The sequence below is a fragment of the Podarcis erhardii genome (assembly GCF_964252035.2).
Source record: "Podarcis erhardii genome assembly, chromosome: 7".
In the NCBI taxonomy this organism is placed as follows: domain Eukaryota; kingdom Metazoa; phylum Chordata; class Lepidosauria; order Squamata; family Lacertidae; genus Podarcis; species Podarcis erhardii.
Window position 1 is genome coordinate 11,494,367 of NC_138511.1, and position 16,979 is coordinate 11,511,345.

The 16,979-nt window shown below is 45.9% G+C and overlaps 1 protein-coding gene across 4 annotated transcripts in view; it reads right to left on the reverse strand.

Annotated features, from left to right (window-relative positions):
* Positions 1–15,915, reverse strand: part of SPEN (spen family transcriptional repressor) — a 68,076-nt gene extending 52,161 nt beyond the window's left edge. For 3 of the 4 annotated variants that reach the window (XM_081870647.1, XM_081870645.1, XM_081870644.1), the window contains exon 1: positions 15,653–15,915. In XM_081870647.1, the coding sequence (XP_081726773.1) occupies positions 15,653–15,735 (83 nt within the window). In that variant the 5' untranslated portion in view covers positions 15,736–15,915. Of the gene's footprint in view, positions 1–13,809; positions 13,988–15,652 lie in introns of those variants that run through there. The other variant, XM_081870646.1, reaches the window with a different exon arrangement.
* Positions 15,916–16,979: the final 1,064 nt, after the last annotated feature.

Sequence of the window (16,979 nt, forward strand, 5' to 3'; positions counted from 1 at the left end):
ACAATATGTCAGCAGCACAATTCCCTCAGCATCATTCTTTCTCCGGGCTCATAGACACCAGCGAAATCCACAGATTCATCCTTGTGTGAGAATTGGCACCACCAAAGAAGTTCCACAGGAAGGGAAACCTGCTGAGTATTGCCAGGAAAGGCCCTACATCTCTGCCACAGGGAACAAGGGGGCTACTAATGCTCTTCAATAGAAGCAGAAGCCTGCCACAGAATTTGAGGGTTATTACTTGCTTCACTTTCTCCAATGCTAGCTGGTCTAAGACTCATGGGGTGTAGAAACCTCGTACAGTGCAGGGGGTAGTAGAGCACGTTCTGTTCAGATGACTCTAAGTGTTTTCAAAAACAACTGATGGGGTGATGTAGGACTCCCAGCCTTGAAATCTCTGCTAGCTACACGAAGCTCATTCGAAATCAGCACAGCCAATCAAAGGGGGGGGGGAGGACCACAGCTCCATAGCAGAACACATGATTTGTATGTAGCAAGTCCCAGGCTCAATGCCTGGAGATTTCAGGAGCAGATGACGGGAAAGGCCTCTGAATCCAAGAGCCCAAAGGGCCACAGCCAGTTAGAGAGCCTAATACTAGGCTAGATGGAGAAATGGTCTGCGCTGGTTTAAGGCACTTTCCTATAATCAGAGGCACAGGCCAAATTTACAATTTGTGTGGGAGAAAGGAAACCTATGCAGTCCAATTTCTCCATCTACAGTTTTAAAAACCAGGCACAGCTGGAGACACTATTGCCAGATTACTACCACAGAGATTGCCCTAATTTTTTTCAGCCCTAACACAGATTGCACAATACTTGTTCACCCACACCTAAATCTCAGGGCTGTGTAACTATTTGGCACAGCATGTCTTCTCATGCAACAAGCCGCTGGGATGCGTGTGGCAGCTGCTTTTCAAGGAGGAGAGAGAGTAAAAGTTACACAGCCTCACCAACATACACACAACCCTCAAGACAAAGCAGCTGTGCGAGCAGGAAGGCTTTCAACGCTCTGTGCCCTAGCATCGCCTGTGCCTTTTTAATTGCACATACCTTTTAGTCACCCACCGTGAAGATTAATCTGCCTAGTGATCCAGCCCAGCCCCACCCATTGGCTACTCTCCAAACTGCTCCTGTGGTGGCAGTTCCCGCGGGGAGGGAAGCTGCATTGCTTCATGCTATCTGATCCAGAAGGGAGGGGAGGGAAAAGATCTGCAATGTTGCATCACGGGATCATTTACTGCAGCAGAACAATGCACGGCAAGGAGAAGAGAGGCTTTCTGAAGGGCTGCCGGAGGACAGGCAATGGAGGAAAGGGAGAGCATTTTTCACAGTGGCATTTGCAAGAGCCACAACAAGGAAGGAGAAACAGCAGAGAAAAGCTTTTGTGAGGGTAACCTTCGTTGGGAAAGAGACACAAAAAGGACAGGAGCCATCATGACCTTCACCATGCTGAAAAGAGCCCTTGTGAAAACGCTTCCTCCATCTCTCTTTACTTACCTCAGCCTTTCCAAGAAGTAAACAGATAAAAAACAGAGCAAGGGGGGAGAGGGGGAATTTGCTGCATTGCTGGCTCTAAAGATCCCCATGAAAACAAAGCTCCTCTTGTTGCTCTTTTTTAGCAACCTTCCCCACCTTGCATAATTCATGTTAATCAATAAGTAACTCGCAGCATGTCAGACAAGCTGGTCTCATTGTATGGTTTGCTTTTCAGTGGCTTCTATGAAGCTCTTTCTGCAAGTAGAATCCTCTGGGGGCATGAAGCCCTTTTCTTAGTTCTCTGGAACAAGTTAAGACCTTTCAGTTGATCTGTTCCTTTAAGGAACCTGAAGGCTACAGAAGACAGGGCAGCAAAACTGGGACTCAGGGCCCCTTGTCAATTACCCAACCACAAGGCCATGCTAAGCCAGTTTTTCTGGACTTAAACATGATCAGCACATTCACCTTAGACCAGGCTACCACAAAGAAGCCAACAGGGCAGCACTCTCCTCTTTCTTCCTCCACAATGGATCCTGGGGCAGGTGGTATTTTTCCAGGCTTAATTAAGTAGATTTCTTCATTGTCATCCTTAGGCTATGTGTCACCATGAGACAAGCCTCAGCTGAACTGGGGAAATGGGGAGACCTGAGGAAGCTGTCTGCAATAATCCATCATCACACTCCATAGCAACCTAAGTTAATGATGTGCATGTTAGCATTTTTGTTTGTTAACTATAATTAGTAAAACTGATTACAAAAGATTACGACACTGAGGACATTAAATCTGGGGAGACAGAAGTCTGCAAAGGCCACCAGAAAAAAATAGGACAGCTTAACAAAATATAAACGGAAAGAGCAACAGCCAATGTGGGGCTGTTTTCCAAAAATAGGCATTTCATGGTAACAGGGATATGGTGACCGGAAGTTTAAAAGTCAATATTCTATCACTGAATCCAACTTAGTACTCATTCCAAAGACTAACACAATATCTAGATTTCACACATGCATTTTGTACAGTCATTATTGGTCAATTTAGTCCTTTTTAAAGCATAGCTGTGAAAGAGAGCTTGTGGTTTGCAAAACTAGGTTCTCCCAAGCTACTGAAAGCAGAACTAAACTGCTGCTGCTTATTTGCTGGCAACAGATTCCAAGGGCTCAAGGCAGAAATTGGCTTAATTAACAACACTGATTAGGAGAAAACCATATTCACAACTGCTGCAATGTGTATTTAACCAAAAAGAAAGTGTGCTAAACGTGGCAGTTGGGGGGGGGGGGGAGAGATTCCAGAACCTGCCATTCACATTTTTACAAGTCACTCTTCTTTAGACAAACACCAGCTTTGTTCAAATCTATCACGGAATCGGAGGAGGGTGCGTAGACACATGTACAGGTACTATATGCTCTTGCTAAGCACTATAGGTGTGTTCATATTGCTCATCTTTGTTCATGCAAACACAGCCCAACCAAGTGAGGTCAGCAGCACTGCTGACAATGTGAATGCATATATTCTATTCAATTAAAATCTCTATCACACACACACACACACACACACACACACACACTATCCCATGGGCACATAAGCCGGTTAGCAACACACACATTTATAAAAAACCAATGCCCAAATAAATTATAGGTATTGCAGTCCTGGAACACCTACAGATACACTGATTTAATGGCATGCACAGAGCAGGGCAATAATCTTATGCTGCCTGTTACCATTTCCCACTAGTCTGCTTGTATATGTCTATAAAAATAGGTAAGGAAGTTGCAAGCACTTTCCTCTATATTTACTGGAGTCCTAGTAATTATCTATGTTAATTTCAGGCAAGTACGGGCAGCTCCATACCATACAATTAAAGCACATGGCTTTCCCCAAGGAATACCAGGAACTGTAGTTTGTTATGGGTACAAAGAACTATAGCTCTGTATGGTGAAAACTACATAATTCTTTTGAGGAAGTCATGTGCTTTAAATGTATGTTGGATCTGTTTTAAATGTTTGGTGTGGATCTGCCACAAAATAAAATTCTATATCACATAAAATTTACACCATTAAGATGATAAATCCAGAGGAGTTAGGCATGCTGAAGGTCTTCCAGGCAAAAAATAACAGTACCTACTTCTTCACTATAAGCTCCATCAAAACATCAAACACTTGTTTCATGTTAGTTAGTTGCTAAGCAGTTGTTGTCACAGGCATGTTTAGCAAGCGGCTAGTTTTATCACACTGACCGCACTGCGATAAATGCTGAACATATAGCAAAAAAGCATTACTGTAAAGGAAATGACACTTGGTCATCCTCAGAACTGTTCTCCGGGGCAGTGTGCATCCCTCTTTCAAAAACTATGCTTAAGTTCAATGCCCTCAACATCCAGGGCATTTTTGGTTAACCTAAAAGGGAGGTGTTGAAAAAAAAAAAAAGGCCATTCCATATAGCTCCCCCCCTCTAGCCAGATTAAACACTGCACATTTTCCCTCAAATCAAGGGATAACTAGCTGGAGGTGGTCTGCCTTTGAAAAAACAAGAAAGCTCAGTTCCAAAGAAGTCTTCAGTGGCATTAAATTGAACTGGTTGCAGCTCTAATCTGCCAGTGCATTTTGGCTTTCACCACAGACACATAAGGAGCACACAGCCGCTCTTCCTGGCATCCACAGATCTGGGTGGCCAGTGCCAGTTTTCAAGCTGCTGACAGAATTTCAGACTGTGCATCATTCCAGTCTATCCTCGAAAGAATGGCAGATGACAGCTATTTTCAAATGCAGTATACAACCCACCCACCCTCAAGGATCATCAGTGCACCAGTTTGGAATTAAAACACACACACACACACACACCACACCTCCCATGAAGCTAAAGAGCACAGGCATATTTTTTTTAAGGGGAGGGGAGACAGTGAAGGTGCAAGTATGCAAGACTGAGATTTTTGATTAGTTTGCCAATGCATCAATTCAGGGTGGGGAAAATATTGGTTGGTTGGTTTATACAGCACATTTATCTTCCAGTGATCTCATGGTTCTCCTCCGCTCTACTTCATTCTCACAGCAAAGCTCTGAGGCAGGTCAGGCTAAGAGATGGTGAGTGGCCCACAGTCACCCAGTGAGCTTTATGGCTGGGTGGGGATTCAAACCCAGCTCTCCCAATTCATAGGTGTGCAGTTCAAGCACAAGACTAAAGGCAAGGCATGAGCCTAGCAATCATTTTGACACGAGACTTCCTGCCACGGAGAACGAGAGTCGTTTCTGAACATGTCATGGCACCAGTTGGGACTGCTTAAGGCTTGCACTGGTATAGGGAGAAGCACATGTGGGCACACAGAGTTCTACCTGAGTCTTCAAACAAGTTGTAAGTTTTAGAAATACAGTGGTGCCTCGCAAGACGAAATTAATCCATTCCGTGAGTCTCTTTGTCTAGCGGTTTTTTCGTCTTGCGAAGCAAGCCCATTGACGGCTTATCGGCTTAGCGCTATTAGCGGCATCTAGCGGCTTATCGGCTTAGCGGATATGCAGATAAGCGGCTTAGAAAAAGGGGGGGAAAGGGGAAAAAACCCCGCAGGAACTCGCAAGACATTTTCGTCTTGCGAAGCAAGCCCATAGGAAATTTGTTTTGCGAAGCACCTCCAAAACGGAAAACCCTTTCGTCTAGCGGGTTTTCCGTCTTGCGAGGCATTCGTCTTGTGGGGCACCACTGTACAAGCTGGGCCCCTGAACAATAAGGACTATGTTATGTCCTCTGATTGCTCTTGCAGCAGGCGCAAATAGGTCAGAGTCCTGTGTTTTCCCATTGTAACATGAGGCTAAGGAGACTTACACGAACAGAAAAGAGGTGTTCTGAAAATCAAGAGGGAGGAGCAGGAACCATCAAATGCATCAGCCAAAGATAGCCCAGCTGTCACACAAACCATATCTACCTGAATGTAGCTCACAGTCAGGTTGATGTCACTCAAGTGTCCTAAAGGCCATCTTGGCACAGCCTCATCAGAGATGTCCTGTTCCCAAGTGAAGAGAATTCCCTAACATGGGGAAAGTTAGCCAAAAGGGAGATCGCCCCACCTACTGGTTTTAGAGATTCTCTTTTGCTTTCCTTAAAAAATTGTGTTTCTTCAGACTGATGGCGAAACCAAAGACCGTTACCACTTGTGGGGCTGCACTTGCTCAAGGCTGCTGTCCACAGACCACAATGAAAGTCTCAGGGTACCACAACACATGTCAGAACAGCTTCTGTTGCTTTGGAAAATGTTTCACAAGTGAATCAACTTGCAACCTTATGTGGTTGTATTGAACATTAGTCCTACCAAGAACAGACCCATGGAAATTAATGAACATAACCAACTTACTAGGTTTAATTTTCGGTACTCAGCACTTTTGCTTTTTTAAAAAAGTTTCCCTTTCTACAAAATATAACATAGCTTGCCACCATTAAGGCAACATACTTCCTACATCTGTGGTTTGACAGAAGCAAGGCCCCCATGACCTCTGCACAGTGTTCAAAACTCCCATTGTTCTAGGCGCATTTTGTGACAGGGAATTTCATTAGGGCAAGCAGTTTCTGAGCTCTGCGTGCAGTAGCGTGCCTAAGATTTCAGATTAAAACTGCAGAGTGGAAGGAAAGGAGGACCTTTTTCTGCCTCCCCACTTCCAGCTACTCTTTGAAGACTGGAGAAGAGCCCCTCTGAAGAATATTAGGGGGGAGGACTAAACCATGTGAAAAATGAACATAATATTTCATATCTCAGTTTCTAACACTGCCTCTGCATAGTTCTAACTCGGAGCTAGTACCATGGGAGCAATTATGCAGGAGTCAAGTTGCAATGACTTCCCCATATAAGCCAATAGATTGGTGGCAGTATGTCAAGACTAGTCCTGACCCAATACCAGACACTAAGTGCTGTCCTTGAAGGGAAAACCAGATTTCCCACAAGCTAAGGCCCTTGGGGATCAGGCAGTGTCCTCCAGAATCAGTGTTGAGGCTCAATGGGGAAGGCGGGAGCCCTGCATCTGCTGGCACCAAAAGGTCCAGTTCTGGGCCAGACTGACAACAGAGCATACTCTGTGGACCCAAAGTCCACAGAGCCTCATGAGTCAAGGGCATCCTCATGAGAAAGTAATCCCTGAAACTCCTTCACCACCAGTAACTGTGGTTAGGGTGGGGTCTAGGAGGTCTGAGTACACAAAGTCTGCCTCTTGAGCCTCCGAGTTGCAAGTAACTTCCCATATCACTGGTTCCTTGTTTCCAAGCCTCATTTCCCCTCCTTGTTGTGCTGCACTTTGCCTGGATTCTATGAGATATTGACCTCGGACTGCTGCCTGGTGTAGCCTCTGCATCATGCTTTGCACCTGAACTGATTCCAGGTGTCTGACCCTGGTTTGTTTGGACTGGACTGCACCTTCAACCTTGTTTTCCTTGGCGAGTGTTTCTGTAAGAGGCTTACAGCTCCTAGAACTGGGACCCAAGCTCACTGAAGAACAACACAGTAGGGTGGGGGAAGAGAATGAAATAAATTCCTTGCATCAGATTATAAGGAACATATGATCATGTTTTCCATACCACTTATATAGCCAAGGCAATATACAGCAAAATATAAACCAACAACCATTAATAAAATAGGGTACCCAGCCTTTAATACACTAGGAGGAATGCCTTAATCTCAAGAACAACTCAATTTTACAAGTGTTGTTTTATTAATGTTTATTCTATGCATTTATTATTGCAACTCACTGTGGAGTCTTATGACAAAAGGGTGGAATATTAGTTTTAAAAATAAATTAAAGTAACCTTTCAAGAAGTGGTCTGGGAATGTGTGTGTATAAGTCAGTGGTATGGATGCAGCCCATGGGGCCTTCCTATCCAGCCCCCGTGTCCCCTTTTCACCCCCACCACAATTAAGCTTGGAAAAAATTTGTCTAGTGGCTCAAACAGAATGTTTTTTCCAAGAGTATTTGTTGGGGGTTTCTTCTGGGGGGAGGGATGGAGAACTGGGTAATCTTCATGGAGAATGCAGCTAAAAGAAAGGTCAAGCCTCCCAGCTGTAATCTTCAGGAAGATCACATAATTGGGCTCCCATAAAGGCTCAAATGCTTTTTCCAAGCCTAACTGTTAAGCAGGGAGAGTGAAGGTGTATGTTGCATGTCTGTGCTCAGTATCTCTACCTACTTTTGTCTTTGCCATGCCCACTGTTGGCATTTCCCCCCCCCCAGGAAGTATGCAACCTGAGGGGTTCCTCTCCATGCTAGGCAGGCGTATTATCTCTCATACACACTATCCAACAGGGATCTAAGTAAGACCGTCTACAAGTACTAGTCATGCTTCCAGTTTCAGGATACAGTTTGATGCACCAAAACATGATGCAACACTAGCTTAACTAGAGGCCACAGTGGGACACACATGCACATATGCCATTAGTAATGACTAGCCTACACCACTGCCCTTCAGTATCTCAAGTAAACAGACACACAACCCTTTCTTTATCTATTCATTTGTAAGAATGAAGCCAACAGATCATTAATGCATGTAATTAGCAGTCAACTTAGTTTGTCAAGTTTAGTCACACTGAGTGAGAGTATGACCACCACTCCCCTCCCACGCCAAAAGCACAAAAATGTTTGCGGAATAAGAACATTTACTTCTATAGTTCAAAGGCTTTGCAACAAATAACCCATGAGCCCATCTTGCAACACAAGTGACCTTTGTCTAAAGCTTTACTGCATACAACCAACCACAACAGAGATATTATGAACTCAGCATCATATTTCTTGCCCCTGAAAGAATTTCAGCCTTCCTAGAAGTTTTACATCTGGCAGACAAGGAGATAGTTTACAGCTAGAGATTATAATGATTGCCTTCTCTCTCAGCTCATTTAATTACCTCCTTATCAGACATGTCCAGTTTCACAAAAGTCAGCTAAGATTCCTGGAGCTCACTTGGGTTAATTAGAAATTTGTAGAATACAAAAGGCTGAAATCCTAGCACAATTACTAGGAATCAAGTCCCATTTAATGCAGCAGGGCTTGCTTCTGCGTAATCAGTTTTGGGATCAGAATTCAAGGCTGACTTTGGGAAGGTTATGTGCTTCAGTGCGTACCTTTCTCAAATAGCCAAGCCACTTGCAAAACAGGGTGCAGATCACATTGCGGAATGTCAGACATGGTATCGCTTTTATGGTATCATGACTATTTAGAAGCAGGCTCTTCTAGAACAAGAAACAAAGCAGTTATGTGGGAAGTTTAAGGGGGGGGGGAAGCCCGAGAAGTTTCACCCATTGACACAAACTTTCTAGAGGTTTGGCTGCTTTGTGGCTTTTATGTGTTTTGAAATGTTATTTATAGAACACTGTCACAGAATGCAAAGAACTGCTCCCCAAAGGAAATTTCAAGGCTGCCCCCACTTTACGGGCATGAGGCTCGCTCAAGGCTATCCAAAAATCCACGGCTGAATCAGACGATGTGAGGCTGCCCCTCCTGTGCAAAAACTCATTTCATGTCCAGTGGGCTGGCAGGAAGGAAGCATCCAAGGATTTCTCCAGGGAAACGCACCAGCAGCCTCAAGCTGTTTAACAAGCATGTAGATCTGAGGAATCCTACACATCATGAAGTGGCAGAGAGCAGAACAGTTCTGTCAGCCATAGCATAGCAGTGATCCCACAGCTACCTAGAACCTGGAGCACTCTGCTCCTCTTCCTCCAAAAGATAACAATGAGGGTGTGGGTAGAATTCAAAACACAATAGCATTAAGGCAGCAAACCAAACTTTGCCAATATCAATTGCAGTTATTCTCATGGGGATCTCTGTCCGTCTTCAGAAGGAAAGCCTACTTTCTCTGCTACATCCTTCCCAATGACTCATTCCCTCTCTGCACCAAATCCTCCTTCTGTCAAGTCACTTGCAAAACAGGGTACGCAACACCACGCAGCTGCAAAATTTAAATGAAGGTGGTAGTTTACTTAGGGAGCCATGTACAAGATCCAGATCCAGGCTTCTCAATCCGTATAGCCTTGGAAGCGTGTTTAGGCTTTCATTAGTCATGCAGAGGCAGAACAGTGAACAGAGAGACTAGACAGCTAGCATCCAGCTGTACATACTTCTGTCTGTGGGGGATGAAAATGCCAGAAGGCACGCAGCTTGCGCTGCTTATGTGCATTAGTGCAAAGGTAGGCAACATGGTGCCCTCCAAATGTTGTGGACTCCAACTCCCATCAGCCCCCTCGCCCCCACGTCATGGATGATGGGAGCTGTGGTCCAACAGCAAATGGAGGGCACCACATTGGTAGAAAGGAGGAGGGAGCAGTATGCGACTTGAAGTCACCAAAAATAAAGAATGTACAGGAAAAGGCCTTAAGGAAAAACAGATCTTAAAGGATACCAAACTGGTGTTTTTCTCCCACAATAAGACTTAGGGCCTAAAAAGGGTAAAATGAAATGGGAAACCTCAAATGTCACTTTTCATGCATCTTGTGAACGTGAAGCAGCACAAGTTCTTGAGAAGCACTCTTTATGTTTGTGACGCCCATCTTTAACAGTCACCATTTTATTAATGGACTAAACACACACATTATCTTATGTACTTAAAACAGAAGTAGTTGAGAGCAAAGGTTCTTATTTTTCTCCTCAAGTTAATGATGGCGAAACGTGGACATTTGGCATTTGTGCAGAGGAAAAAATGTTACTATATTTAGCCTCCTTCTCTTTGCAGGCTGCCATGCTTCTGTTTCAGCAGTGGGAAATTGCTTCAGTACTTCAATGACTGAAATGATTTGGATGCATTTACACTAGCGAAACACTTTCAGTTGCAACTAATCAACTCCTCAGGCCCCGAACAGAAACCATGAAAGGAAGGGGTACCTTAGCAGTTTCAGATGCAGTAAATACGACGTATAATCTGTATGCACCACCTTAAAGGGACTTTAAAAAAAAGAAAATATCTGTATTTCCAGAATTACATATCACCTCCACCATACCTATCACATAGCCCCCTTACCAGGAGTCATGTTTTAGACTGTAAGTTCTTTGGGGCAATAGACCTGTTTTTTCCCTTCTAAAACTCTGTAAAGTGCTGTGTACATAAAGGGCACTGTATGTATAAGAAGAATAAAATAGTATCTTTGACACAAACAAAACCTCAGAGCAGTTTTCCAAAAAAAAAGGATCACAAAGAACTGTCAAAATTACAGGCAAAACATTATTCGGATATTATAGTAACAGCCCCCAAATATACAAAAACACAAATTTACACAAACTAATAAAAATGGTATGTATCCAAATTCATTTTACAGAATTCAGAAGCTTACAACTTTATGACATTTTGCTTGGTCCTAATAAAGGCATTATGGAAAAGGATGTTTACTTGAGACTTCCAAGCCTCTCTCCTCAATTCCCTTTATAAGGTTTTAGAGTTAGGGGTCCCATTCGGAAACAAAATTTTTTCCTCTTTAACAAGTCATTCCTAAATGTACTTTTTTTAAGAGTACATTTTTTTTTAGAACCCTGGAATGAACAACTTGAATGTGTTTTCTTCTGAAATGAGAATGTATCACCAGTACCAATTAGAATGACTACATTTCACACTGGTGTGCTGCTAACCTTTTTTTACCTTTTGCTGCTAACAGAGGCTAGTATTTGGCTATGCCTGCCATTTATGTCCGGCAATACACCAGGTAGGTTTTTTTGCCTCTGCAGCTAAAGGATGATAATTACTGCTTGCTCAGACTCTGCATATTCTTTGTCCTATTTTCAGACTGGGGGGATGGGTGGGAACTTTGCACAGCCCAGCTAAATCAAAAAAGGCTCTTTTCCCTCTGAACTAAAAGAGGTCCTCTCCTGTAATTAAACCTTACTCATTCTATAGGCAACCACTATCAGCAGCCTTTCAAATATATATGCACAACACAGCTATCTTCCAGCACACTGATCTGATCCTCAACTGGCAGGTCAGGACTCACTCGTGGGTTGCAGCCTGATCCAAGGTGGGTTATAAAAGGAGCACTACCATCATGCAAATTATGGTAAAAGGATAATAAATGGGTCCCCAGTTGCATGTCTGGGTTAAAAGTGGGTCCTGGGCCTGAAAGGGTTGACAATACCTGCACAAGACAGCCAGGCAGTTATTGTGCAACTGGGCTCTGCCCTTCCCCCACACAAGCCAGGGACATACAAAGGAAGGGCTGCTCTATTGTCAGTGTACAGTACTCACAATGGCCTCCTCCTGCCAACCGAAACTCAATTCAACAGATATCTGATAGTGAAAGGATTCAGTAATCCAAGTAGCTAGAAGCAGATGGAAAACACTTTTGCATATTTGGCCATATCAATTCTGGAATGTGCACCTTAGTATTAACCAGCTCCCACCCACCCCCAATTCCAAATGCAACAGCCAAATAAATCTGATTCTGAAATCCAAGCACATACACACACTAAATTTCAAGACCTATATTTAAACTGATGGCACATTCAGAAAAATGAAAGAGCCACTTAATTCAGATCCTTCCATTTTCCTGAACCATCACTAAGCAACAGCACCATGGCAACTTTGTCCAGCATTAAAAATGCTCTGTGAAAACAGGGTGAAGACGACACTGAAAAGCCAGATTTAATTCTCACTGGAGAAATCCTTTGGCAATCTTGGTGCATAAACCCATCATGTCTTTTTTTAAAATCACCACTCCAAAATCTAGTCTATCACTACCCTGCAACAAGCATTATTTTAAAAAAAACAGACAGGTCTAGTTGTACATATCATTTTAAGCTCTGATTATCTGTATTTCCAGTGTAAGGCATAATAAATAATAGGGCAACTGACCATTTCTTAATGGGAAATAAGGCAGCTGCTTCAGTTTTATGTAACAGCTACCAGGATCTGACTGGCTGGATTATGCCCCTCTTATACCTGGAATTTAATTCATTCAGATTAATTTCTTAATCCTTTGTCTGCCATTCTGTGTTTCATGCCACTTGGCACAAGGTTATTCTTACCGATTTGGCCCTTTACAAAACCTGGGAAGACCGTTTGCAAGGAGGGGATGTCCCTCGTGACCACAAATGCTGCAGCAGCAACTGCTCTTTTCTGCGAAATATTTTCCCTCTGCATGTTTTGGAGGAAGCTCCGCAGCTCAGGCAACTGTAACAAGGGAGCTGGAGAAATTCTCTCCTTACGCTGCTCTCCTAGCACTCCCCCACCTCCCTGTGTGCAGCCCGAGATCAGCTCTGTTCTTCCCTACATAAACTGGGCCGCCATTTTAGAAAGGCATTCACACCAGCCAAAGCACTGCACCAGTCACCACTTCAGAAAGGGAATCCTTTCCTTGAACACTTCCTCCCTCCCAACCTATGGAAGATGAACAGGGAAGAAAGCAGGAAAATGTCTCTAGAAACAGGCAGCGCTGCTAAAGAACAAGTCAAGCTACATGCTGCTGGTCACAGCAAATCCTGCAACACACAGTTTGCCTGGATGTGTCTCTTCCTCTCTCAGCCACAGAAACCAACACTAAGAAACAAGCAATGCATAGGGAAACCAAGCAGAAATAAAAGGAACCATTGTTCCCATGCATGTTGCATTTTGCATAGAGGAGCACTGTGAAAACCTTTCCCCTCCCTCACCCCCAACACAAAAACAAATGAAAAATTAATGACTGAAGAAAGAACGAATACCAGTTTATCGGACGTAACACCACTGGTCTTCCTCCCCACACCCAAAACTGCAATACTGGGGAGGAGGGAGATAAATGATCTGCTTTAAAAGTTGCAAAATGAGTTAACTCTGACAAATTCGGAATATACATAAAACACTGATGAACAAGCGATCGCCAAGTAACTAGAGAGCTTCCCTTTAATAAAGCAGGGCAGAGTTCTACTCTCCTTTCTCCCCCTGCTTCACCAGCCAAGCTTGTTCCCCATGAGGTAGCGACCAAGTCTATTTTTCCCATGGTGACTCATTAGGTTCACTCCATAATTTTCCTACTCTAAACATTAGCAAGAAAATTACAAGGAAATTTACAAGCCCTTTCAGAGTCTCAAACTGGAAACTATTTTAGCTGACCAAAACACTTGTCTAGAATTCTACCTATCAGTTTCCTTCCACAATGCCATTAAAAGGCTTCCACTGTAACAGCAGAAGCGAGTTGTGAACATGGTGCTTACTCCTGCAATCATACATCACCTAGGATCCATCCACTACTAAGAAGGCTTACAAATCTCTCTCTCTCTCTCTCTCTCTCTCACACACACACACACACACATTGGCGCTATTAAGTTAATAATTAAGCCAAATATGACCTGTTGCTAGATGAATAAGAGTATTTTTGTTTGACTGGGCCTAAGGCAGCAAGAAAAATATCAAAAGTAACAATACCAATCTGGTCTTCAGACTTAGCTATGGCAGAAAACTGTTCCATCGCAAAGGAAACCAAAGGAAGTTGGGTTCAAGCAGGATTTCAGCTTCTACTCCCTCAAAGTTGTGCTTGAATTGCCAGGTCCCAAACATTTCATTCATAAATTGTTTCAAGAGGCAAGCAAGCAAAATCAATCAATAAATAAACAGTTCAGACTGACACTTGTGCACCCCTGAAAACAGCAATAGTTTATCCATGTTGTGTTTATGATACACTGAAAAGCCAAAAAAAAAAAAAAAAAAAAAAAAAACCACACCCAAGAAACAAAAACCCTCAGTTCCATCAGTGGGTAGTGGTGGCACAAAAATATGGAAAAGAGGAATTAGCAGGCCTCTTCAGGTAAAAGTTGTTTCCATTCCAGGATGCCCTTAGAAAAATCCAATCCACAATGCTGATGGCACTTGGCAGTATCCTTCTTCCTCAAGACTCTGGAGTTTCTTTTCTGAAGTTCCTTCCTTTAGGGTGCCAAAGATTCCAAGTGCAGGAGGGGATCCTTAATCCCAGCCCCCCTGAACTTCCATCTCTCTTGGATCCAAGGTATTCCAATTCTACCGGATCCGTAGGGGCAAGCAAAAGCAGCAGCTGCTATAATACTCAAGACAGGTTTTCCCAGGCACATCTGCCTTCTGTGGCTTGGCCTGTGAAAGGGCTCTCTCATCAGGCACTCAATTCCAGGTCCAATCTTAGGTTTTCCCTTCCACATGGATAACCATGAAACTCCCTTCCCTTCCTAACACATCCTGATTTATATCCATGCCTCCACAGGCACCCCCTCCCAAACTAGGGGTATTTGATCTCTCCCCCACAACCCTCCCACCTTCTCTTCTGCTTTCACACAACTCCAAGAGGAAAAGGTTCTCCCCTCAATCCTGGAAGTGGCACTTTATGTGTTGTGGGGCGAGAGTAGTCACCTTCCTCGTTCTTCTCTTGACATCTTGAAGATTCCTCATAGTTGCCATGTCCCTGGGGGTGGTACTCCTTCCCTCATTTTGCTAACCTGTCTCCCTCCCGTGATGTGAAATGGAAGATTCAGCTATCCTACTCTTCCTCCCACCCCCACTTGTTTGCTTATGCTCTCCTGAAACCAACAACCCTTCATTATCTGGAGGAGTCACTGTTCCCTGCCTTCACCTCCCAACGCGCTCTCAGAAGCAACTGCCCTTGTTATAACTTAGGTCTTGCCTCAGTTTCCTATTCCCTCCCCCACTTCCTTAAGTCTGGAATTCCCTTCTTCCACTTTTATCTAGGGGCTGAGCTCATAGTCTAGACTCTTCCCCTCACTCAGCCTCTTGCCTTTCAAACGTTAAGGGTTTTTCCTTTCCCACCAGGGCGTCTCTCTTCCCCTATTTATACAGAGAATTCATCTAATATATATATATTTTGACTCGTGGTGGTAAACCCATCCACCCCTCTCTTTCTCCCTACCTGCCTACCTAGGTAAACCCAGCTGGAGCGCTTATCTTCAGCTAGGTAGGATGTAACTAAATGTAATGTAAACCGCCCTGTGGCCTTCGGATGAAGGGCAGTATATAAATGTAACAAATAAATAAAATACACTCTTCCTCTCCCCCCGCTGGTTGAAATTATGTGGGGGAGCGGGAAGATCCCTACACGCACCTTTTCCTCTTACGTTGGACTGAAGCGAGGACCCCCTTTCCCCCTCCTTTTGCCTCCCCCACCCGCCTTCTCTTCACCCCCTGCTCTCCCCCCCCCCACTTCTTCCCCCTGCCCTTTCGGGGATGTCCTTCTGACTCCACCACCAGCCCCTCCCTCCCTCCCTCCCTCCCTTCCTCCTCCACTCACCGCTTGAAGTGCTCGATGATCTTCTCCTCGCGGACGTTCTCCGGCAAGTTGCCCACCCAGAGGTGCCTGGTCTCCCGGACCATGCTGCTGCCAGGCGATGGGGGCTCCTCCGCGGCGGGCGTTGCTCTCGCCGCCGCCGCCCTCCGCTCGGCTCGCCTCAGCACCGCGAGCGGGGGAAGAAGCAGAAGCAGCTGCAGCCTCCTCTTCTTCCCGCCGCCGCCGCCGCTCTTCGCCGCCGCCGCACTCGGCCTGTGCCTGCCGCCGCCGCCGCCGCCGCTGCTTCTCTTTCGCCGCCGCCGCCGCCGCCGCCTCCTCCCTCCGCGGCGCCGGTGGGGGGCACCATCCCACCGGGCCCTCCCGACACCCGCCGCCTCCTGCTGCTGCTGCTGCTTCTCCTCGCGGCTGTCGCTGGTGGTGGGACCGCTGCCGCTGCCGCCGCCGCCGCCGCTCCTCCTCCTCCCTCCGCGGCGCTTCTTCCCAATTTCTCCTCAGTAGCAGTAGCAGCAGCAGCAGCAGCCCCCGCGGCGTCCCCCTGCTCGCTCCGTTCACTCGCTTGCTCGCTGTCTCACCCCCCAACCTCCGCGCGCGCGCGCATGCGCCCTCGGCCGCCGGCCGCCACCAACCCGGGTCCTCGCGCTTCAAGGCTCGCTCCTCATTGGGCGGCTGGGCGCGCGGCGAACCAGCGCGTGCGTGTGTAAGGAAGAGAAAAAGGGGCTTGTGTGAGAGAGAGAGAGGGAGGGGGGGGGAGAAGAGAGGAGGAAGCGCGCGCATGCGCTCTCGGGTATTGTGCGAAGAGGAGCAGAGGGGGGGACCGAGCGCTGCGAGCTCTCGGAGGCCGGGAAAGGAGTAGGTAGGTGGGGTGGGGGAGGGGTGAGAGAATCCTGCTGTCCCCAATACGCCTTCTCCGCGGGAAGCGCGCAGGCGCACCACGCTCGCCTCCCCGCTTCGCTCGCGGTCTCAGGCTCTCAGGCTGTTGCGCATGCGCCCTCGAGGCTGGGGCGCCGGCGTTGTCTTCCCCTCCGAGAGCCTCAGTGAGTAGAAAGACCTCAAGGGAGGAGGAAGGTCGCCTTTCTCTCTTCGCTCCTCGCCCGCGCCATCATATCCCAGGCATGGCAGGGCTTCCCCGCTCCCTCGCGCTGGTATAATGTCGCGTCGTGTGGAAATAACTATTTCCACCATTCAAGTCGCTACCAGAGTTATTTGTTGGTTCCCAAAACTCAAATCCCAGCTCCTGGAAGCGGAAACTTAAGAGGGAAATGGCGCAGGAGGTCTGTCCCACCACCGCCGACAACCTCTAATTGGGCATTTCCTTCGTTTTGGTGCCACT